At 38.6% G+C, this 23,852-nt stretch overlaps 2 protein-coding genes across 2 annotated transcripts; both read right to left on the bottom strand.

Moving 5' to 3' along the window:
- Positions 1-4,777: 4,777 nt before the first annotated feature.
- On the bottom strand, positions 4,778-15,749 carry LOC117404526 (vascular cell adhesion protein 1-like). The gene is made up of 6 exons (XM_034007392.2): positions 15,604-15,749; positions 12,137-12,421; positions 11,163-11,444; positions 9,143-9,400; positions 6,203-6,481; positions 4,778-5,573 (listed from the first exon to the last, which is right to left on the bottom strand). The coding sequence occupies exons 1-6, from the start codon at positions 15,644-15,646 to the stop codon at positions 5,455-5,457; spliced, it is 1,266 nt and encodes a 421-aa protein (XP_033863283.1). The 5' UTR covers positions 15,647-15,749; the 3' UTR covers positions 4,778-5,454.
- An 814-nt stretch (positions 15,750-16,563) lies between these two features.
- On the bottom strand, positions 16,564-17,938 carry gpr88 (G protein-coupled receptor 88). Its single transcript, XM_034003483.2, has one exon. The coding sequence runs from the start codon at positions 17,777-17,779 to the stop codon at positions 16,745-16,747; it is 1,035 nt and encodes a 344-aa protein (XP_033859374.1). The 5' UTR covers positions 17,780-17,938; the 3' UTR covers positions 16,564-16,744.
- Between the last annotated feature and the right edge of the window lie 5,914 nt (positions 17,939-23,852).

Raw genomic sequence — 23,852 nt, 5'->3', positions numbered from 1 at the left:
CGGAAGTTGTTTTACCCCGCCTGACAACCAATGCAAGGATTTTAAGACAGATATAGTGCTGGAGATCAGATTGAGTTAAACCTCCTTTCTGCTGCACATTCAAAGAGCATGACAGTGATCTTGAACTGTGAAAGGTGTGAAGGAGATCAGCATCTGCTTGAGTTAATAAAGGTCTCAGTCTCAGTGGTCTTAAGATGAAAAAAAGAGATGAGACGTGATGAAAAAAAGATAATTTAACATCACACCCAACTTGTGAACATATTATACAATAGAGTGTTAACCAATTAGGAGAATTCAAGAGGGACATGCAATACAGGTGTTGATTGTGTTTACCAAAAGATCTGCCAGATAGGAGTGAGGAAAGAGAAATCTTTCTAGGAATTTTAGCACTGCTATTTCTACAGCAATTTTACAGCTTTTTAAAGTACCAAATAACAAAACTAACAACTGTAAGTAAAAATTAATAATTAACATGCCGTTATAGCAATAAATGATTGCTTATGGGTAGATGGTTTGGAGCTCTAAACACACAAAGCTGAGTCTTATGGTGTGTTTTCAAAATCAAAGAAATTGGATCTAATTTCTTTAAAACAAGTGGATCGAGTTTCATTAACTTTTGTAGTTTCAAGAAAACATTGAAGAAACATCGCCGAAATGTCACGTCCAAGCCCGCTCTGATTGGTTGACAGGCTTGCAGTGACACATTCGGTTTGTTATTGACGTAATGCATGGTTTGGCAGTTCATTCCAGGGTCAGTCGGAAGCCGACCATCCAGGAAGGGGGCAGGGCCACGATACCAGAAGTCATCGCCTTAATGCGGTAGGCGATGTGTCAGTCACGGATTGGAGGATACATGATTGGCCACGCCACCAAAAGAGGCTGTGAATGAGGGTATTTAGGGGAAGTGGCCTTGCGATCTGTTCCTTTAGTTGGTTACATCCGTTTTCCATGGGAAAACAAATGTAATTAATAATCGTGAGTGTTATCGTGTTTTGTTTGTTTGTCAGTCTAACTGTTTCTGTTTGTTCTTGATAAACAGCTAACAAAATCCGGGAGATGTCGCTTAAGGCCAGCATCCAACCCGGACTTCACTGCACTCGTGTTCACTAATAAATTGTATTACACCACTTGCATTTCAGCACTGACTCTGGGTTTGTGTTCTGTGTGTGTTTATACTGTGTTTATTATTTCGGGACTGAACCCTCTGGTTATTTCACTGACCAATACCCATCGTTGTGTATTGCCAGTCCTACTTTATTATTGCTGTGGTCAAGTGACATTTGGATTATAAATAAACATCATCATTTCACCAGTACTTTGTTGTTTGTCATTGTATTGAGCACTGCATCACCTGTACACCTGTGCATTACCATTTTGCCACAATCGCCATTCAAAGACATTGGATCAGACTTTGAATCAATTAATTTGACAATGAAAACAATAACCTAGATCTTCTTGAATCCAACTTAGATCCAATTTCCTTGGTTGTGAAAACACACCTTCAGCAGAGGATGTAATCCACTAAAGTCAATGGCTTGGTTTACATGCACTTGAAAATCGACTCTACAGTCATGACTGCGGTGACGTTGTCACGCGAATACATCGTGAAACAGCAAAAGGATGTCCTTTTGGCAGCACGACTTTAGGGCAAGGTCAATCTCACGATAAAAATAGCTGTAAAAACCGATGTAAACCGGAGCAGGAGTCGCACTAGTGTCTCACGAGGTTTCAGCAGTCAAGAACCGAAAGTAGTTTTTAATCTAAAACAAAAGTAACATATGCTTTATCTTGTGTATGTGTCACTCGCAGCACAGAATCCAGGTTGAGCTGCTGCAGCCTGTAGCTTTGCAGTTTTCTGATCGAAATGTTTCTGCTGAAGCACTGTGGCTAGCTTCAAGATTAAATCTCTCCTACCTTGTACAAAACAAAGGAATTGATGGCTGCCAGGTCCAGTAAAGATAACAACAGGTTTGTATATATATATATATATATATATATATATATATATATATATATATATATATATATATATATATATATATATATATATTGTAAGATAGTGTAGTCTGGGGTGAAAACAGGACTACACCTCCCAGAAGGACATGGGCTGAAAAACCCTAATTTAATTGTTAATTTTTGTTAATTATCCCCTGCACCTGGCTAGCATTGTAAATTAGAGCCAGGTGCAGGGTACTTAAGGAGAGCAGTCAGTCTGCTCAGGGCTGCTGCTGTGTGAAGAGCCCGACTGTGAGTCGTTAAAAGGAAAAAGGTACTGTGTGTGTACGATTCTTGCTGTGGTTTTGTAAGGTCGGGGAAACAGCCTAGCTGTCCCGGGTTAGACAGGGTGTTCCTGTAAGTTAGTTAGCACTCCAGAGTGGAGCTAGGTTTTTGTTTGTATTTGTTTCTTTTTGTGTATGTGTCTAAAAATAAAAGAAAATTAGCGCAACCGCGCTGGAAAAAATAATTTCAAGTTCCTGTGTTTGGGTCAATTTAAAGGGAAAAGAGCCTGAGACAGCCTGTGTAGCGAGCGTCTCCTTTACATATGGTGTCAGAAGTGCCCTTCTGGCTCAAAACACAGTAAAATGGATTTAAAAGAGTTAATCGAACAAATAAATAAAAACACTGCTGCTCAAATGGAGCAGAACAAGAAATGGAGACTGGAGAGGGGGCTGCCGGAACGAGAGCCGAACGAGCTGGAGCTGCTGCTTCAGAGGTGGAAGTTGGAGAGAGAAGCCCTGCGGTCTCCTGCACCAGAGGAGCTGGTGCTATGTCCAGAGCAGGAGGAGGAGTCCTTCCCGGAGCCAGAGGAAGTGGAGCCATTACCATCTCCAGAACCACTGGCTTCAGACAAGGGGGAGGAGGTGAGGTCTGTACTGCCACCACAGCCTCAACCTCCACCCCTGAGAGCTTGTCCGCCACAAAACAGTGCGGTCCAGCAACCTGTGCTCCTGGACACCTGGCCAGAGTGCCCGGACCTCCAGCTGTTGGGCCTGAAGATCAGTCCAGAGCACCACCAGGCACAGTCTCTCACCTGGTCCCCTGCTCCACTCACCCTGAAGCCCCAGACGTCGTGGCGCAATCGGCAGACGTCACTTAGGCTCCCCCTGCCTGTTGCTGTACTCCCCCTGGCGGCTCAGACATCGCTGCACTGTGGCCAAGCCTCAAGCCTCTGCCTGCTGCTGCTCCCGACAGCTCACCGGCCTGCACAGCTTTTGCCCCAGTCACCCTGTCTGGGTCCCTCATCGCCAGGTCGTCGTCCCTACCCTGAAGCGCCGGAGGAATTAACCCATCCTCAAGCCCACCCGAAGGATCGGGAGAAGATGGCAATCTTTGGACTTGAGGGTGGGTGGTTGTGTTTTAGGGGGGGAGGTGGCCGTAGAATGGCCGGTGTGTTTCACACATGGGGGAGGAAGTGTAAGATAGTGTAGTCTGGGGTGAAAACAGGACTACACCTCCCAGAAGGACATGGGCTGAAAAACCCTAATTTAATTGTTAATTTTTGTTAATTATCCCCTGCACCTGGCTAGCATTGTAAATTAGAGCCAGGTGCAGGGTACTTAAGGAGAGCAGTCAGTCTGCTCAGGGCTGCTGCTGTGTGAAGAGCCCGACTGTGAGTCGTTAAAAGGAAAAAGGTACTGTGTGTGTACGATTCTTGCTGTGGTTTTGTAAGGTCGGGGAAACAGCCTAGCTGTCCCGGGTTAGACAGGGTGTTCCTGTAAGTTAGTTAGCACTCCACAGTGGAGCTAGGTTTTTGTTTGTATTTGTTTCTTTTTGTGTATGTGTCTAAAAATAAAAGAAAATTAGCGCAACCGCGCTGGAAAAAATAATTTCAAGTTCCTGTGTTTGGGTCAATTTAAAGGGAAAAGAGCCTGAGACAGCCTGTGTAGCGAGCGTCTCCTTTACAATATATATATATATATATATATATATTCAAAATAAAAACATAGTAAAAGGCGGTTCTAGTGTTAATGAAATGTAACTTTTAGATGTTCCGCAAACACACACACACAAATATAAATTCTAAGTAGTAAAACTTGTATACATATTATTTTTTATATAATTGTGTGTGTGTGTGTGTGTGTGTGTGTGTGTGTGTTGGAAAGGTAACCAGACAAACAAGTATGCGCGGCGTATTCAGAAAGTGTGTGACAACACGTGAACTAATTTCTCTTGTTAAATGTTTGTATCTTCATGGCAACGCATGAAGCTCCCCTCACGATATTCAGAGTCATTCTTTTTCTACTTAGTAAGCAGACACATACATTTAAATATCCCCTCCCCTAAATGACTATGAATTGATTCATCTGCATTGGTACAGCCAATTTTTTTCCTAAATCAGAACTGCATAGCGATGCATTTCCTGAAAAGTACGGCAAACAGGTTGTGAGGAAAACTGTCATGACTTGTGCTTGTAAACGCCAAATCACATCAGTCCCATGAAATGAAATCAATAAGATATGTAGTAATATTGAAGTCTGTTACTAAAGAGATCTGAGTCAAATTTACTAGCATTACAACATATGACAGCATTACAAATATACTTATTCATAAGAACTTATTTAGGTATGGAAATAAGACTTCTATTGCATAGTAGTTTCACTCATTTCAGGTTTTCACTACGAACTTGATTAGCCAGAGTGTATAGGTAACAAGCTCAGGTGTGTCAGATTAAACTTATAGAATGGATCAAACTGCGATGCAATAGGAGTCTTATTTCCACCCCTGTTATTGGAAAGTGTAAACTGCTGATACAGAGAAGGAAACAGGGATCACAAAATAGTATCCAAACATTCAGGAATTTATTAACTGTTGGGGTACAAGAAAAATAAAACATTGTTAGTAATCTTTTAGGCATGATATTTATAAAGCAGCAGGATATCATTTTTTTTAACTAGTACAAAAAAAAAGTTTTAGGTAAAAATAATGAAATTAAAATGCATTTAGTATGTAGTCCCCCATTTAAATTGTGTCTGACTTTTGAAGGTACGGTTTGTCCAATTCTCTTTAAAAGACAATAATTTGGTTCTTTTGAGTCAAATGATAAAAAAAACCCAAAGAAAACAAAACGATTCCCAGCTAAACAGTGCAGGGCTTGTTATAATGTTGTTATGCTAAGGTTTGGTCCCTGTCCCATAACTGCCGGTGTAACAAGGCAGGACTGTAAGTAAAAAGAAAACAAATGTCTTATGCTTCATTTTAAAAAATCAGCTACAATTAAACAAAACTGCCTGTCTCTATTAGTAATAGCCTTTCAAATATTTAAAAACCTGGCTATGAATATGAGTTAAATGTACAGGCGTTGGACAGCTGATATAAGCAAACATGTGTGCTACACATGGCAGGTACTTTTCCATTTCTGTGTCCAACCCTGTTCCTGTATATCATTTACTGATTACATGTCAGTCACGCTGGAACGAGGATATAAGAGCTCCAGGTCATTAATGTACATGGTGGTTATTTAAGCAGCTTAGCCAGCAGGAAGCCCCCAATCCCTCCAGCAGCAGCTCCCCCAAACAGACTCCCGAATACAGCCCCTATTATTGGAGAAGCAGGCTCTTGGGTAAGCCTCTCTTCTGGAAAACAAAACATGAACATAAAGGGGTATATAGAATATCCTATAGGATGCATAGAATATTGTATAGGGTGGCTAAAAATCAGCTTGTATCAGAAAACTATGCTATATATAATTTTTTTCTAAAATATTACAGCTAACTTTAATGTGACATTGTTTCCATCTGATAACGTCCAACAATTTCATTTCATTTCAATTTTACACTAAAGCATGATTAGTGAGTTTACATTTTCATTTTATGTAGCATAATTTTACTTATTTTAAGTTTTTAGTTTAACGGTTAGCAACCAGCTTATTAAAACTTTACCAAAAATGCTGGTCATATTTTGTTAATAGTTATCTTAAATACAGTGACCAATTTATAATTCAACAAAAAAAGGCTAGATAAAAGGGTTTAAATGTCAGATGTCAGATTCCTACATCAGCTCCATGTTGAGAATATCATTGCAATGGGATTCGATTTGATAAAGGCACTTTTAAAATATGTTACTGTAGTAGTGTTTTGCAAACCAGATCAGGTTTAATGTACAATACCTTTTTTAATAGCTTACAAACAGTTTAATATATATTAACTAACTCTTCACACAGAAATGTACAGCATTGACAGCAGTGTATATGCCAGGCTGTTACCTTGAGTGACAGTGACAGTGACATAGCCTCGATCGTGTTTTCCACTCTGATGAATGGCCTCGCACTCATAGATCCCCTGATGGTCCCCCTGGAAGCTGTGGATAGTTAGGGTGCTGCCCTCTACGAGCACCCCCTGAGGCAGAGTGGCTTCTGGGAGCTTATTCCACTTGTATTGAGTCACCTCAGGGTTACTTTGAGTTTTACAGGTCAGCTGCAAGGACCCTCCTTCTGGGAGGTCACTTCCTGGAGAAGCTGATATTGACGTGTTCTTTGGGCCATCTGCAGTCACAATGAACCATGATTAATATCAATACAGACTGAGGAATACAGGGAGCAGGCAGCAGGCTGCATTTTGATAATAATAAGAGCAGGCAGAGAGGTTATTATAGGGCTGTGTGGATACTCACATCTTTCATTCCCTTTAACAAGTTGGCAGGTTTTTAATTAAAACAGAAAAAATAACCTATAAAAATGTCTGAATTGTGAAACACAAAATGATGCTTTTCCCATAATTTGAAAGCAATACATTATTAAGTACCGATATTATAATAAGACATAATGTCTTCTGGCAGTGTGCTTTAATATAAAACTGTATTGTACTTGTCACAAATTAATCTTTTAATATTTTGCATTATATTTAGTATTCAGATTCAGGGGTGTCTCTCCATCACTCCTGATAATCTTCCCCAAGCAGGACCTCTACCTCCATCGCCATGACAACGCCTCCACCTACAGCTGTGATCAACTTAAGAACACATCATTATGCCAACAGTGGCTAAACTCTACTAAGTACCCTATTAATTAAACTAATTGTTATGGCAATGCTGACATCATCAAACAAGAAACCCTATCTGTAGTAAACAGATGGTGTGCAACAGAAAAGTATACCATCAAGGTGACTCTTTTTTTTCTCTTATCATTTAACTAGCAGCCCTTTCGAAATCAAATAAAGTATAAATTACAGACAACTTGCTGGAGTGTAGTGATATTTTACCATGCTTTTCCTGTGCTATGAATTCACTGGGCTTGCAACATCTACCAGAGAAACAAGCTCCGTTGCTTATAGATTTGATAATGTGTTTTAACCTCTAATGATGTTTTACTCACACAATGTTTTGAATTTTGTGGCCACACAGTGGAAACGAGTTATGAACAGTTTTACCTTGCCTGAAAAAGTGCTCATGCTGTGTTTCCCATTTGGAGAGACCTGCCTCCCTGCTGGGTTACCTGAGCTAATATTTCATGCATTTTCCCGGAAATAAAATTCCAGCCATCAGTGTCTGACTTGAAATAACCGACTTGTTTTCAAAAGACTGCAGGCAATAGTGATATAAGTCCTTAGAATAATGTTTGTTAGAAACATTTCTCCCTCACGAATAAAAGGACAAATGTAGTCAAAATAAAATATTAAAGATAATGCTTAGTCTACACATATGCAAGTCAAACAACAGTTATTATATAATATATATACAGTCAAACTCTGATATAGCATGCCACATTCTGACTTTATAAGCAAGGTATGTTATATCCAAAAATGCCTTTATTTCAATGCACATGGGGAAAAGTGGTCTATTAGAAACGGCAACACCTATAATGCATCAATTTAAAACAACACTTTATAGAAAAAGGGACACACCTTTATTTGAACATTTGGAAGTTAAAAATAACACATTATTATCTAAGGTATTCTTTTCAAGTAACTTACAAAATTTCTCTCATTCTTTATCTATCTTGATATTTATTTATTTATTTATTTATTCACTTTCATATAAACACTGCCATTTAATACTGTATGAAATGAACATAAATACAGTTCTTGTTCAATTGTATATTAGTTAAGATTTTTGTACATAAAGGGCATCATGCTTTCATATATTTTTACTTTCAAATTTAAAAATATATTGTAATGACCCGGATAATTGCTTTGTTGCAGGACTTGTTGTCTGTTCAGTTTGTCTTGTCTGTCTTTTATATGTTACATGTATTGTAAGGGGAGCAGGTCACACCGTTACTCAGCATGGGAAGGGGGAGTGAGTGAATGAGTGGGGAGAATGCGTGTTGTTGTTTTGCTATTGAAATTAATTTTAATGGTGTCTAGAAATACAAAAATAAAACATGTGTAAAACCATTGAGTTCATTCATCCCATGTGACACTACTGCATGTCATGCCAGGCACACTGTATCCTAGCAACCTGAGCTGCTACTGCCTGTAAATGTTAGCTTGAGTGAGAATAAATGGTGCATCTCCTGACTTTTATCAGGGTGCCCCGTGCTACTTGACCTGAAAGAACAAAGACAGCAATTCTGGGACTGCAGCCAAAAAAAATGTAAACAATATTAGCAGTTCATAATGTCGAAAAAGGAGAAGATAGAAACAGCACAGCAAGGTCCAATACATCTTACAGGTGTAGTATTAACTTATATGGACAAACACCGGCTCTTTTAACACTGTACTGTAACTGAATCAATAAATACTACTGGCATTATTCATTGTCTCAGATGTGTTGTGGTGAATAACGCATGTTATAGCAAACATGTATTTTAATTTTTAAACACGATACCTGGTACAACATTAGGGTTATTTTAAAGAAATAGAGTGAAAATGTCCCCACCCCTTCGTGTTTTCTTTCCTGTCAGTAACCAACCAGCCACTTCCTTTAATGACTGACTTGCTGTGTAGCCAGTAAGACACTGCTGACCCCAAAGACATAAATCAGATATTCTGGAAGGATTGGTAAGAAAACTAAGAACTTTCTATAACCCTGTGTAAAACTAGATGTTTTAAAATAAAAATCCATGTTTGCAATATCATGTGTTTCTTTCAAAACTGCACCTTTCAGACTCACTGCCCCTTCTTTGTAAGACGGAGCACAAGAAGACACAGAGAGGGAAGCTTGACAAAAACAGACTGCCCCCCAGTAGACTATGATAGTTACTTACAGTGGATTACCAAGGAAACGTTTGCTTTCTGTTCTCCTTGTTCGTTTTTAGCAGTGCATTCATACGTCCCCTCGTCTCTTTGGGATAGTACTCCAGACACTGAGCCGTCGTGCCTCCTCATATTAGCCGGCCAAGGCTTGTTCTTCTTTAACCACTCTAGTTTTGGTCTGGGGTTTCCATCGCTGGAGCAATTCATTACAAAAGCATTACCTTCCACCAGGGGGGTGGACACTGAAATATGAGTCTTGGAAGGAGCGTCTGGAAACACAAATTAGTCGACTTTATATTTATTTCCCAAAGACAATCACTGAGACCAACCTGTCCAAAGGTAGCAGGTAACAAGTTAAAATTCAGATGCTCGTGCTGGTAATTACTCAACACAAAATAATGAGGTCCCTCAGTTTCCCTGGACACTTATTGAGAATCAATCACTAACAATCTGAGAGTGTTATTTAATATAGAACCTGTCATAATCAAAGTAGCTAAAACTCATTTATGGTTTATAAGCGATTATTTGTCTGACCTTTCTTTTATCCTTTTGATATGAAATCACTTTTTACCCCCACTTTCCTTACTTGGAAATGCGTCATGTCTGCAGTGAACTGTGGGACTGTAATCCTGGGCAAGATGTTATCTCTGATTAAATTTGACAAAGAAATACAAATCCCACTTTCCATAGAGGTAGCTCAGGTTTAAGGAAAGGAAAGGTCACATTTAAGTGATGAATCGGTTGCATCTGCTTTTTTTGCAACACATTTTCATTTTGAAAGGGAGGGAAGGACAGCTTTTCTTGTTGTGGAATCAACACATTAATAACCAAAGTCATTGTATTTATCTTGCTCTTAATTGTATTATTACTTGTACTGTAATACTTGAAATGTATTTGCTTACGATTGTAAGTCACCCTGGATAAGGGCGTCTGCTAAGAAATAAAAAATTAATAAATAGGTCTGTTTTGATTTATTTATTGCCTGCTGACAAATACTTCTTATAAGACAATAACACCCCTACTATATAGTAGACCTTAATTATGCCATTCATCCATCTGAAACTGGTTTTGTATCAGATGGAAATGATGTGGCATTAGCAATATTGTCAATTGTTTCTTAACTATCTATAATATACAATATATTATCTGTTGTAAAATACAAGGTCCCATCTTACACATAACTGCCTTGACCCTAAGTGGGGGTCATGTCAGCTTGTATCACACAGTACCCTGTACAATATATATATATATATATATATATATATATATATATATATATATATATATATATATATATATATATATATATATATAAGCTATAGCATTATATAAAAGATTACAGGTCCTCCCACCAAACATAAGGAATAAAAAATCAGTGCTTCAACACTTTACAAAAGGTGAATATGGCGTGACTGACCTAGAGTGTATGGTTTTACAGGTGGAATTGGATGGTGTGGAAGTGAGAGAGAGTGGATGGATGAATAGACAGTGCCATGATGCCTGAAGGTTTGAATAGAAAGGAACAGCAGATCATTACATCATTAACTATGTAATACATGACACCACAGGTACATTAATAGATTTAAATAGAAATGAATTAGTGTAATTAACATGGCATTAAAAGCCTGTATCTCCACTTTCCCCTGACAAAGGTATGTTAAATATTCCTAAATGAAAGCCACACACATTCTGTGATTTTTAATGGAATTTTTTAATAGTCTTTGTTGCAGTTGAAAGAACCCAGCCAACAAATGCAAGTTGCTCCTGGGAGGTTGAATTGTTGTATGAAACACAAATCAATGCCTCTTCCTGAACATAATATGTTTGTGTGTTTTATAGAACATCTAGGAAATTATATAAGAAAAGGTGACAATGCACACTGCATTAGGTAAGATTTACAGGAAGTTTTGTTAGCACCAAATGGTCAGTTCATTGTCAGTGTTAATACCGTTTTTAATGGATTTTAAAACCTTGGTTATCATTCATTTAAAGTACATGGCTGTTAGTAATAAAATCTGAGGTAATACTCACAGTTAACTTGTAGTTCCACAAAGCGCTCCTTTTTAAAAACATCCAGTGTTACAATGCATCCTAGATGTTGTCCATGGTTTTCTTTTTTAGGCTGAATAGTCAGTGTGTCTGTGAAATGGTTATCAGATGTATGACTTATGTTCCTTAAGACCTGAGTTCCCAGCATCCACACAATACTTGCTTGAATTCCATCAGGGTTATTGTTTTTCACTGTACAAGTTGCATTTACTTTGATGCCCTCTTTTACAGGTTCAGGAACTTGTATAACAGGTTCATTAAAAGCTAATTAAAACAAAAGAACACATAGCATTATTGCAGTATTACAGCCATTTGAAAAAGAACTAATGAAATAGTGAGAGGTACAGCACATTTATAAAAAGGTATGTACAACATATTGCAAGCACACCCATGTTGGCCCTAGTTATATTGTAGTTCTACTTTTTAGATAATTCAAATTGTAGGTAGGAATACCTGTTGTGCTTTTCCATTCACTACAATCTAGAAGTTTCAGATGTGTTTGAGCAAACATGCCTTTTCATTATTTTAAAACATGATACCTCGCAAGGCGTCTGTCAATTAATAATAATAATAATAATAATAATAATAATAATAATAATAATAATATTAATAATAATAATAATAATAATAATAATAATATGTATTTATTTCGCCTTTTAAAAAATGAGTTTATTAAAGACTGGAGGAAGCGCTCAGAAAATGTGGCCCTTTGTGTCTGAAATCTGAAAAACATCAATAGTGTAGCGATCTCGGTTCCCGCAGGCAGGCGCATCACACAGAGTGAGGCAATCCACACACAGGCAGAGGGCGGGCGCGAACCCAGGACCTCTCGCACTAAAGCATAGCGCCGATACCGCTGTACAAAGGATGTGTGTGATTACGTCACCTACCAGCCCTGTTGCTGCCTTCCACCGTGCACGCTACAGTATTAAAAATGTAAATCTATATATACTCACAAATGACTTGCACTCTCACTTTCTTCATCATTTCCTTGTCGCCACAGATTACTGTGCAGATGTATTCGCCCTCATGGTTTGTTTCCACCTTATGGATCTCAAACGTCATGGAGGGTAAAACTTCGTTGTTGACGTCGCCGCCTGCTGGTTTTCGCCACGTGTATTTTAGCGGAGTCGAGCATGTCGTTGTGGTGCTGCAGGCAAGACTTAAGTTTGACCCAGCGATGACATTTAGCGGGTTGTTGGCTGGTGAAATTTGCACACCGTTGTTTTCCGGATGACTGACTAGAAATTAAACAAATGCCTGTTATAAATTACAATAGCTTTTAAAACCTGTATGTTCTATTCATTGTTATTTTCGGACTATTGTATTTAGACTCATGACATCATCTGACACTAGTCATGTCTGATAAAGGTGGATACAGTGCAAATAATAATAATAATAATAATAATAATAATAATAATAATAATACAATCCTCCCTACGCGTATCATATTGTTTGTTCTTGTATTGTTTGTTTGTTTGTTTTTTTAAATAAAAACAAGCTTCGAGGCAGAGGCGGATTAAGACTTCTTGAGACCCTGGGGCACAAAGAACAACTATAGTTACCTACATTTCAAGTTTTACATTAGGATGTGTGTCGTGTGTAAACTAGTGAATAATACAATGTTCTTTAAATACTGGGATAGCAGCGCTACTGCTTCCGATATTTAATAAATCCCAACTGTTTATATTCACACTAAATAGTTACATCCATGACTGCATGCATTATATTTTCAAAACTATAGAAACTTAGCAAGTAACTATTGTTTAGCGAGATCACACGGTAGCCATTTATAACAACACTGACATTCTAGCATCTGACCAATCACACATCACTTATTTGCATATTAGAGACCCGAGGTGCGCGCGAACGTGTGTGTAGTTTGCGGAAAACAGACGCTACTCTACATATTTGATTTGATAGCGGAGAGATCTTTCACCGAAACAATTCTGATATACTTACAAACACATGTAAATTGTATTCATCCGTTATTATATAATATTAAAGAATATGTGTTATTGCAACATTGTTGCTATGTTTATTTACTGCTATATTTTGATCCACCGGTTACAGTGTTTTACTGGGGGCCCCCTAAATGGCTTTGTCCCGCGGGCCCGAGCGTTAATCCGCCCCTCAAGAGTTTTTTGCGTCATTAAGCATTAATGTTCATGCCTCTTGTGCATAATTGCAGATCATTGACTGCAAAAATCGTTATGTTGAAATGATTAATAACGTTTTAAAAATAATTAATGACAGTTTTCCCCCCCTTCAGCTGTTAGCCTCACACTTGATATTATGAGCTGAATTGTAACCAAATCAACCTATAGTGGTAGCCACACATAGCGCTTTTGAGTTTTGGCCAAAAAGCTCTATCTTGGTCTCATCTGACCACAAAACCTTTTCCCACATCGCAGCCGGGTCACTCTCATGCTTTCTGGCAAACTCCAGACGTGCTTTCAGATGGTACTTTTTGAGTAACAGCTTCTTTCTTGCCACCCTCCCATACAGGCCAGTGTTATGCAGAGCTCTTGATATGGTTGACTGGTGCATCATTACTCCACTCCCAGCCACTGAACTCTGTAGCTCCTTCAAAGTGATTGTTGGCCTCTCTGTGGCTTCTCTCAGAAGTTTCCTTCTTGTTTGAGCGCTGAGTTTTGAGGGACGGCCTTTTCTTGGCAGTGCCTGGGTGGTGTGATGCAGCTTCCACTTCCTGATTATTGATCCAACTGTGCTCACTGGGATATCCAAACACTTGGATATTATTTTGTACCCTTTCCCTAATCTATGCATTTGTATTACTTTATCTCTAACTTCTGTAGAATGCTCTTTGGTCTTCATTTTCCTTCAGATTCACAGCCTGACCAATGATCCTTCAACAGTGGTTCTTTTTTATCCAGAAAATGTGACAGCAACTTTAATGGTTCACAGGTGGAGGCCAATGGTAAGGTAATTGTGTCCTTGTTAGGGCAATTTCTTTCATCGGTGTAAACTGGGAGCTTCCACAGCACAGGGGTTGGATACTTATGCAAGCAAGATATTTCAGTTTTTTATTTTTCTTAAAAATATTTCCCAACATAAAACCAATGTCACCTTACAATAATTGATTTTGAGTTTCAGTGTTTTAAAATAAAATATCAAACAGAACGAAATTTCAATGTACCATTTGTAATTCAGTAATATGAGAGAATTGGTCAGGGGTCTGAATACTTTTGCAAGGCACTGTATACACACACACACACACACACACACACACACACACACACACCAGTGGCCCTTATATTTGGCCTGTGGGCCACATGCAGCCCAAAGGGAGCCAAGGTGTGGCCCCTTGATAGATTTAATAAAGTGTTTTAGGTACCATAACAAACAGATCAATTCTTAGTTAAGGTATCCTTCACATGGAATAATAATGTGATGCCTGTCTACAATTCTTCTGCAGTACTGTAACAGGTTTTGATATTCATTCTATGGAAATAATGTCATAAGTTTGAGACTGAGATAGATGGGTAGGCCAATACAATATTATTTTCTGAGATATTAAAACGTTGGTTACCGCTCCTTTCAGATCTCGGCTGGAATGGTTAGAACTCTTTCAGGTGTTAGTTGTTAACATAAGTGTTGCTGTTTATAATTCTGCTCCAATGAAATAGTTGGGTTTTTTTGTTTTTTTTACCTGGAAGAACCGTATATTATGTAATGAAATATGCTCCTGTGAAAATACTGAATAAAAAAACTCCGGCTCAGATGCATAGTTTTCCCCCCAGTAGAGCAACCAGCCAGAAAATCGTCAGTATTATTTTAAGTGAACTAAAAACTGAAGATATATATATATATATATATATATATATATATATATATATATATATATATATATATATATCTGAAATGTAATTTCTAAACCACTAGTATGAAAAAAACATTGCATCTGTTTTTTAAACTGTTTAGGAATATACAGTATTTAGCACACAAAAAACGTATACATTATAATGTAAAAGTATATAACTGTTGCATAACACGTGTGTTTAATTTGGTTTGATAATAGCGTTAGTAATTGAGGACATGCAAACAATCTTTTTTTTAGTTAACGTTTCCTTCAGCAGCTAGATGTTTCTTTGTAGATGCTTAACATGGGCATCAATTTACTTTCATCTTTGTTTCTAGAATGAAAATCAAGCCTACATTTAAGCAAACTTAAAAAAAAAAAACCTTCAAGTATATATATATATATATATATATATATATATATATATATATATATATATATATATATATATATATATATAGATAGATAGATAGATAGATAGATAGATAGATAGATAGATAGATATTCATAGGAATATATTGTACATTTAAACGTTTTAAAAAACATAGTCTTACTATCGTTATAATATCGTTATTACTGTAAAGAAACATGACGTATAACCTGCGATTTGAAGAATCAATAACAGTCCGAGTCTTGCAGTCATGTTATTTTTTGTCTTCTAGACGGCTATATATTTCACCTGGTCCTTTCTGATACTTTCTGGGAAGACGCCGTTGCACCACAGTATTAATAGGAGGAAACAGCAGTCTCACTGGGATTAGTGTTTTGTTTTTTTTCAGGCTGGGGTGTACACTCGGTTCCTGTGTTCTAAAGCTCGAATTAAATGATGTTATTTTCGAAGGGAATGGACACGATCGAGCGGTACTGAACTTCTAGCCTACCCCTTCAAAATACATCGTTATAAGCGCAAGATGAAATCAAAAGAGCTTCCTAGTTGATAGTAACGATGACAAAAAAATGGAATGTGGAAATATTGAAATGCATTGGCCTATATAAGCTAATATACTCTGATGCTGATAATAATAATATAGGCTGGGACCAAATCAAAACTTTGACAACCCGCTAATCGCACTTAACAAAACACTAGAGTCGTATTTTGGGCGGTTCCAGGTCGACAAAGCATGCCTAAACTGATGTTCACATAATGTTTATTGCAGCTGTTTTAGAAAATACTTTAAACGCTCAAAAAACAAGTTATATATATATATATATATATATATATATATATATATATATATATATATATATATATATTCCTTCACAGATCACTTTTAGTTTGCTTTGTGTCTATTATACTCTACTGTGTGGTCGTATTGTGTGTGTAGTTGATTTTTCCAGGCTAATTCAGTTAAACAGACAGACCTGCTTGACCTCGTGGTGTTGAAAACAGTTCCACGTACTGTGACGTGCGGCCGATTAAAAGAAAAGGGTTTATGAAGAAATCGGGATAATCAGAAGTTTGAAAGCAGTTTTTATAATGGTTAAATGCAGATATCGATGTGCTTATTAACAATGGGTTTACTGTACATCAGTAAAATAAATAACCTGTAGATGAATGGAAAGTCGTGGCCACAGGTGTTCAAATATAGTAAGCACAAGATAGTCGTATACAGTAGCAGATTTACACAATGTTGTATTATACACTGCCAGAAAATACGCTTTTTATGTGAAATGCAACGTTTATTAAAATGGAAAAACCGATAAATTATGTCAAAAATACTGTATAACATTACACTGTCTTTTAATGTATCTCAGTTGAGAAGACTCGTCTGCTGGTTTGTTGCGAAATAGTTTGTATAACCGGCTCCACACCGACTGTGGATCCTCTCCAAAACTCCCCCATCATGACCGACCTGAACGACTTTCTGAACTCCTCGTTCTTCCAGGTGTAAATGAAAGGGTTCAAAACAAAAAGCGAGGAAAAAACTAGCCACGAAACAGTCTGAACTCCTTTTGGAACCGATCTGAACAGACCGAGAAACAAAACCCAAAACATTGGTTCTGTTGTCAGAAGAAAAATGCAGCACACTGACAACACATAGACGCCAAGACGTTTGTCCTTCCTTGGAAACGAGTAGGGCAAGTTGTTTACAATCTGAAAATTTAAAACACTAACCCTTTTCACACTAATCTGCACTTTTCGAAAGATTTTAAAATAGCAGTAAAGAATGACAGCAGTCTGAATCATTATAATCACTGCTGAGAACCCCGAAGTGTAAGAATTAGCCAGGACGGACCGATGCTTGGAAAAGGCAGTCAGCACCGCGAATCTGTGCAGGCTGCATCCGTCTGCAGGGTGTCTTTGAGCTGTCAGCCAAGGTAAGACGAAAACCAAGGAGAGCAGCCATGAAATTGCAATCATCCATTCTGTATTTCTTCTCTGGTAAACAGACAAGTAGGTGGCGGGCACTTTGGTTATCAAAACATACCGGTTAACGGCGATTAAAGAATGGGAGAGCAGGGACACTGTAATACCAAGGAACAGGAGCGAGTCTTTAAATACGTGGTATCCCATTATCAGGGATGAATTTGTTGACACGAGAATTAATTCATGGGGCATCCAAAAAGCGCACACTAGGAGATCTGCAACACACCCGTTGACGATGAAAGCATTGCTGGTCGTTCTCAGTTTTTTGAACGAAACAACCAGGTATATGACAAATAGGTTAGTAACAGTCCCAGATAAAAACATCAATGAATAGACAACTGCCTGGGGGATTCTGACACTGGTCGTCTCCTCACATAGATTCAGGTGGTGGTCCGATGTGTTCTTCATATTGCAGATCACTTTTCTAAACCTTTACGGCTTCCTCATGTTTGAAGGGGAAAATCATTAAATTATATGTTGAATAGACGTGATGCTGCAGACCGCAGAACCAAACCTGTAACAAGCAGATCCGCAGCCCATTAGAAGCGGTGTGTGTTCAACGGTGACTCAAGCACTGAGATGCATACTGTACTCTGAGCTGCTGTAGATTGAAGTTCATGAATAATTCAGATCAAACGAGTAAACCCTGCTGCAAACATGAGCGATGATGTGGTGTAAAACCGTCGCGTTTCAGATAGTACTGGAGACTAAAGGACACTTACCGTATCACATTCTACTTTTAGTTCTGTACTTTAGAGACTGGAAATAAATGCAATATTTATAGCAATGCAAAGTGCTTCTGTATGGCCTAGCACAATATTAGCGTTTCACAAAACAGTTCCAGTTTGTGGATGGTCACTTTCTTGACATTACCGATTGACTAAACAATGTGATAGAGTTTTCTCGCTGGCTTAGGCACTTACTGTGTTAGCTGGTTGCTTGTAATGTAAAAGATCAGTACACTGTGATGATTTCTACAGGAATATAAAAGCAATGTGTTTTTATGTATAATTTATTTCTTAGCAGACGCCCTTACAAGATATCACATTATTTTTACGTACAATTACCCATTTATACAGTTGGGTTTTTTTTACTGGAGCAATCTAGGTAAAGTACCTTGCTCAAGGGTACAGCAGCAGTGTCTCCAAAGGGGATTGAACCCACGACCCTCCGGTCAAGAGTCCAGAGCCCTAACCACTACTCCACACTGCTGCCCATATGTATGTATGTATGTATGTATGTATGTATGTATGTATGTATGTATGTATGTATGTATGTATGTATGTATGTATGTATGTATGTATGTATGTATGTATGTATGTATGTATGTATGTATGTATGTATGTATGTATGTATGTATGTATGTATGTATTTATGTATTTATTTATTTATTTATTAATAAAGTAAGAAATCTAAAAGCCACCTGAAGTGTACACTAATAAACCCAGGAACCAGATTACAGGACACAATTATGATAGACTGTGCAAAAATCACACTCTGCATTCTGGACAATGCTCTCCAGGTTAAATGGAATCAAAGAATTACCATGCGCCAGCTAAATTCAGTGTTGTTGGGGTTTTTTTTTAATACAAAAACAAAAAATAAAATACATTATTGATTTGCGGCAGGAAGGTGATAAACCATGGAGCTCCCCAGGATAATTCTTCTGTTATGTTGGCTGTAATGATGCTGGTTTCATAACAGTACAAACATAGCCAGCAGCTCAGACACTTAACATGGCTTCCCTGCTCCCTCTTGACCTGCTGTCCAATTGTGATTGTGAAGCACTCAGTCACTGTGCAACAACAAAGCACAGAGGAGTTCTTTGAATTTAGGATAAATATGCTTTCTGTTGTGCTAGCCTGTACCAGGGAATATGAACTGATGAATACAGATTGCATCTATACCCTGTGCACAGATGCATTTCTTTTTAGGCTCATCTGTTGTCCACAAGGCTAGCCCTCACAGGGTGGTTCCCTGCAAAGAAAATCTTAAAAAGGGTTGAAGCAACTATTCCCACTTGCAGTCTACAACCAAGTTCATTAGGGAATTGCTGTATACTGTGCAGACTTTGGAACAATCTCATCACTTACCGTTGCGTTTCTGTATCCCTGCAGTACTGTTTTCAACACAATAGTATTTGCCTTGATAGTTATTATTCACAAAGACCTTTCCCGTGTGGCTTATTCACAACAGTGGCAAAAATGTTACTGACACGCATCCCCACCACAGCTGTAAATACAAAATCACAGCTATCAGTATCGTGCAAAAGTAAAAATCACCAGGACCTACTGTGCATCCACCGTAAGCACAGGTTCACATGTAATATTGAAACCCAAACATACAGATGGACAGACAGACAGACAAGGAGTCTCCTCTAACCCCCAAACATACAGACGGACAGACAGACAGACAAGGAGTGTCCTCTAACCCCCAAACATACAGATGGACAGACAGACAGACGGACAAGGGGTCTCCTCTAACCCCCAGACAATGGCCAATAACTATAACTTGTAAAGAATGTCATTGACGAGTTTCATCTCAATTGGATAAGCAATAGCATAAGCGGATATGTAAAGTAGGACATATGTACTAAGTACTTTACCTAAGTACAGATACATGTTTTAATAGTAATCATGACATAGGAGCAGAGCTGCTCATGCTAATAAGAGGAAACAAGGTGGATTTAAAATCTTGGTTATCACTCCTGTAAACTGGGTCTACACCAAAACAACTTCTGAACTTCACACTTATGGTGGTTATTTTCAAAACTGGATCAGTTCAGTTTTAGTAAATTAACTTGCTTTTATTGTTTTCAAAAGTACAAAAAGTAGTAACTATTAGGCACAAAATGTGCATCACCTTGAGGTTTACACATCATAAGTTACCCAAGATTTAAAAAAAAAAAAAAAAATTGCTAATTTGCTAGCAACCACCCTGTTATCGCACCCCTTACTAAATTGCATGCAGTGGGCGGTAAAAAGCAGACAAACTGGAAAACCTCTAATGAAGAAATCGCTTGAAAGGACAGACACAGATTGTTGCTCAACAGCTCGATGAAAGCTGTAGGTTGTAGGTTGTACATATAAACTGTGTAGGCAAGGACCAGTCTTAAGAAACCAGCTTCATGGATTGATTAGCAGACCGGCTCACACAAACACTTACTGATTCATCTTCAAAAACCTTTCAGTCCTCTGAACAATGACCCCATAACCAGAGAGGAAAATAACAAACACAAGGGTTCATTTTTAGGCCTTTAACTTTAATGAACACGGACTGCCAGACCAGCATGTTGTAAGCCTTTAGAACCACCAATTGGCAATTAGTAAGAAAATCTATTAACATTTCAATCATTAGCTGAATTCATGAGTGTACACTGGGTGCTGCTCCTTTCTAACCACCCACGTCTAAAAAAAGAAATAATTGTGTTCCGGATCAGCTTACATCATTTCACATCTAAGATGTGCATTTTGTAAAGAGACGTTTTTAATACGTGCTGTGAAAAAGGCACGGGGTCAAACTCTTGGACCCCACCACTCGTGTTCCACTGAAAACTAAACTCCATGTTTTCTAAGCCTAAAGCATTTACATTTTGTTTTTACTGGACTGTAATGCAAAGCTACTTGTTTAGTGCACCTGTATTAATAAAGCATTTATCAGTAAATCATGCGTTGTGAACATTTTACCTATTTAAGGTGACCCTCTAATATCTCACATTCATATCTTTATAGCATCCCTTAATGTATGTTAACTACCTTTTTCCATTCTTTACCCCTTCTCTGCACTTTGCTTCCTCAGAAACAGACCCTAATCCTAGTTTCTGCTGCAGGCACACAAGCTGCAGCCTTCCCTATAGACTAAGCCTTTGTAATCTGTGAACAGGCATGTTCCTGCTATTACTGCAACAGTAAATGGTTATGAATGTCAAGGAAGCAACAAAAAAACTGTAAACAAGTGAGCTCATTTCCTGTTTCTTGAAGATCTGCTAGAAAAAGGATCTGGGTAATTGTGTGAAAGTTCCTACTGCTACAGGACCATGCGATTTGTAGCAGTTTTAAAATGAAATGCTTTGGACAAATGTGCACCTTTTAGGGGTCTCTCTCTCTCTCTCTGAGAAAGTGAAGGGTAAACTGCAGAAGTGGCAGTGGCTCCTGCCCCAGCTCTCTTCAGCGGCCGTGCGCTAGTAATGAACAATCTGGTAGCCTCAATGTTGTGGCACATGTTAGTGTGTTTAGACCCTTCTCGAGGGCTGTTAGAAGCGATCCAGAAATGCAGCACTGATTTCTTCTGGGATGCATTTCACTGGCCTGCTGTCCTGTACTTGCCGCTAGATGAAGGAGGCCAGGGGCTGATTAATCTGGTCAGCAGAGTGGCAGCTTTCTGACTGCAGGTCGCTCAGAAGCTGCTTTACTCTGCAGACAGCGCATGCTGGAGACATTTTGCTTTTTCTATCCTTGTACAGCAGGGAGGCTGGGGTTCGAGTGCCACTTGTTTTTATTAGACAGCAATAGGCTGCATCTTTTGAATCTGCCTTCCTTCTATAAGAACCTGTTTAATGCCTGGAGAGTTTTTAAAACAATACGAACAGAAGAGTTGCTATGCGATCTTTGGATTTTAGGGGAGCCCTTATTTTTTTATCCTGTTTTTCCATGTCAGTTTTTATTTATTTACCTCCAACAGCCCTTATTCTGCTTTTACACAAGTAGGGGTGACAAAGCTCTCTCACTTAATAGACAAATTGTTTTTAGTGGAAATCTGGAGAGGTTTTAGCTATATAGGTTGGATTTCATTCTGTTCGTTTTATAGAATGGGTTCTTTTAGATTTTAGAGCTTCACTTTCTGCCGGGTTTGTACATTTCTGAACTCTCTTTTTAGCAAAGCAGCAGTTGTCTGAAAAGCAGTCAGTGACTCCCTCTGTCTGTGAGGGGAGTGAAGAGACAGTGAAGCTGCTGACTTTTAAGAATTTTTACAATGTATATTTCCAGACTTTAGAGAAAAAAACAGCTGTATGGTGTTGAAGAGGAAAATTATTGAATTCTAACAAACTTTATATCTTATGTGTTATGTGTGTATCTTGTATTTCTATATACATTTAATTGAATGTGAGGTGCCTTTGAGACTGTAGCAAGCAGTGATTGCATCATCTGCAGCTGGCCCTTCGGGCTTGTGAACAACAGTGTTCCCCGATCCCCAGGACACCAACTTTGATAACTCTGAGACTGTCTCTGTTCTGATTCTATCTTGTGCTGTGATAACGAAGGATTACTTGAGACAGGAGAGAAGTTATAACACAGTCGACACCCCATCAGATCAAAGGATTTACACCTTGGCCCCAGGAAAGAACTGCCCAGGACGATTGGTTCTGGGAGGCTACAGCACAGCTGAAACGACATGTAATGAACAAAAGGCCTTATCACAAACCTCTGTGACATCCTACCCAGAAACACACCCTACCCTGTAAAACACTGTATAAAATCTACTGCAACCCTTGTGTACGTTAACTCTTGTAGACTCTTCCCTTGTATACATTGATTAAAATATCTGGATAATCAACCTGAATCCAGAGTCTCTTTGGATAGAGAGTAAATCCACTACAGTGTGTGTATGTGAGAAGGTGTGCTTATTTAGTCAGTTAAAAGATCTGGCTGACACAAGCTGGAGAGCACACCTGTCTGTCTCTGAGTTTGTCTCCCCTGCTTGGAGAGTGTTGTACAAACCACCCATTCTAAAATCCTGAACAGTATCATTGCCATACAAGTTTGCAAGCAGAATCATCCCAGAAATCATAGATCAGTGCATTTTGTACGGAACAAGACACCGGGTATTATTTATTTAGTGATTGTTCAAGGCCGACTCCCTTGTTTGACCTGCTCAAAAATGTATTAATCGGCTATTGGATTACACCGTGTAACAATTTTTTTTTTTTTTTGGTTCCTGGGTAGTAAGTGTTATTTCCTAATTGCTTATGCCTCAAAAGTATAGAAAATGGCTATTATTCCCCACAAACTTTGCTTTTGTGACCAGGACAGTGATATTTTGACATTTACATATTTTCCAGAACATTTCAGATAGATTCAGTGCTGAGTAAACTTGGAGTAACTTCTAGAACTTTCCAGTAATATAAATAGTAGTATAAATACAGGGGCCTTAAGCCCACCAGTTCAGTTTAGTTCCAGCTGCCTAAGTGGATACATATCTGCATTTCTCTGAGATGGCATCAAGAGGCTTGAAGTATGATCAGTACGGCTGGGAGGTCATAGGAGACTTCAAAATGGTGGCATTCCTGATGGGTCTCCAAGGCGGTTTTACCAAGTTTCCCTGCTATCTTTGCCTTTGGGACAGCAGGGACACCAAGGCGCACTACCACAGGCGGGACTGGCCACAGTGGACCGAGTTCTCTGTGGGGAGGAACAACGTCAAGTGGGAGCCACTGGTGGACCCCCGGAAGGTGCTGATGCCACCACTGCACATCAAATTGGGC

Source organism: Acipenser ruthenus, chromosome 10 (assembly GCF_902713425.1).
Source record: "Acipenser ruthenus chromosome 10, fAciRut3.2 maternal haplotype, whole genome shotgun sequence".
In the NCBI taxonomy this organism is placed as follows: domain Eukaryota; kingdom Metazoa; phylum Chordata; class Actinopteri; order Acipenseriformes; family Acipenseridae; genus Acipenser; species Acipenser ruthenus.
This window is presented reverse-complemented; position numbering and strand designations above follow the sequence as displayed.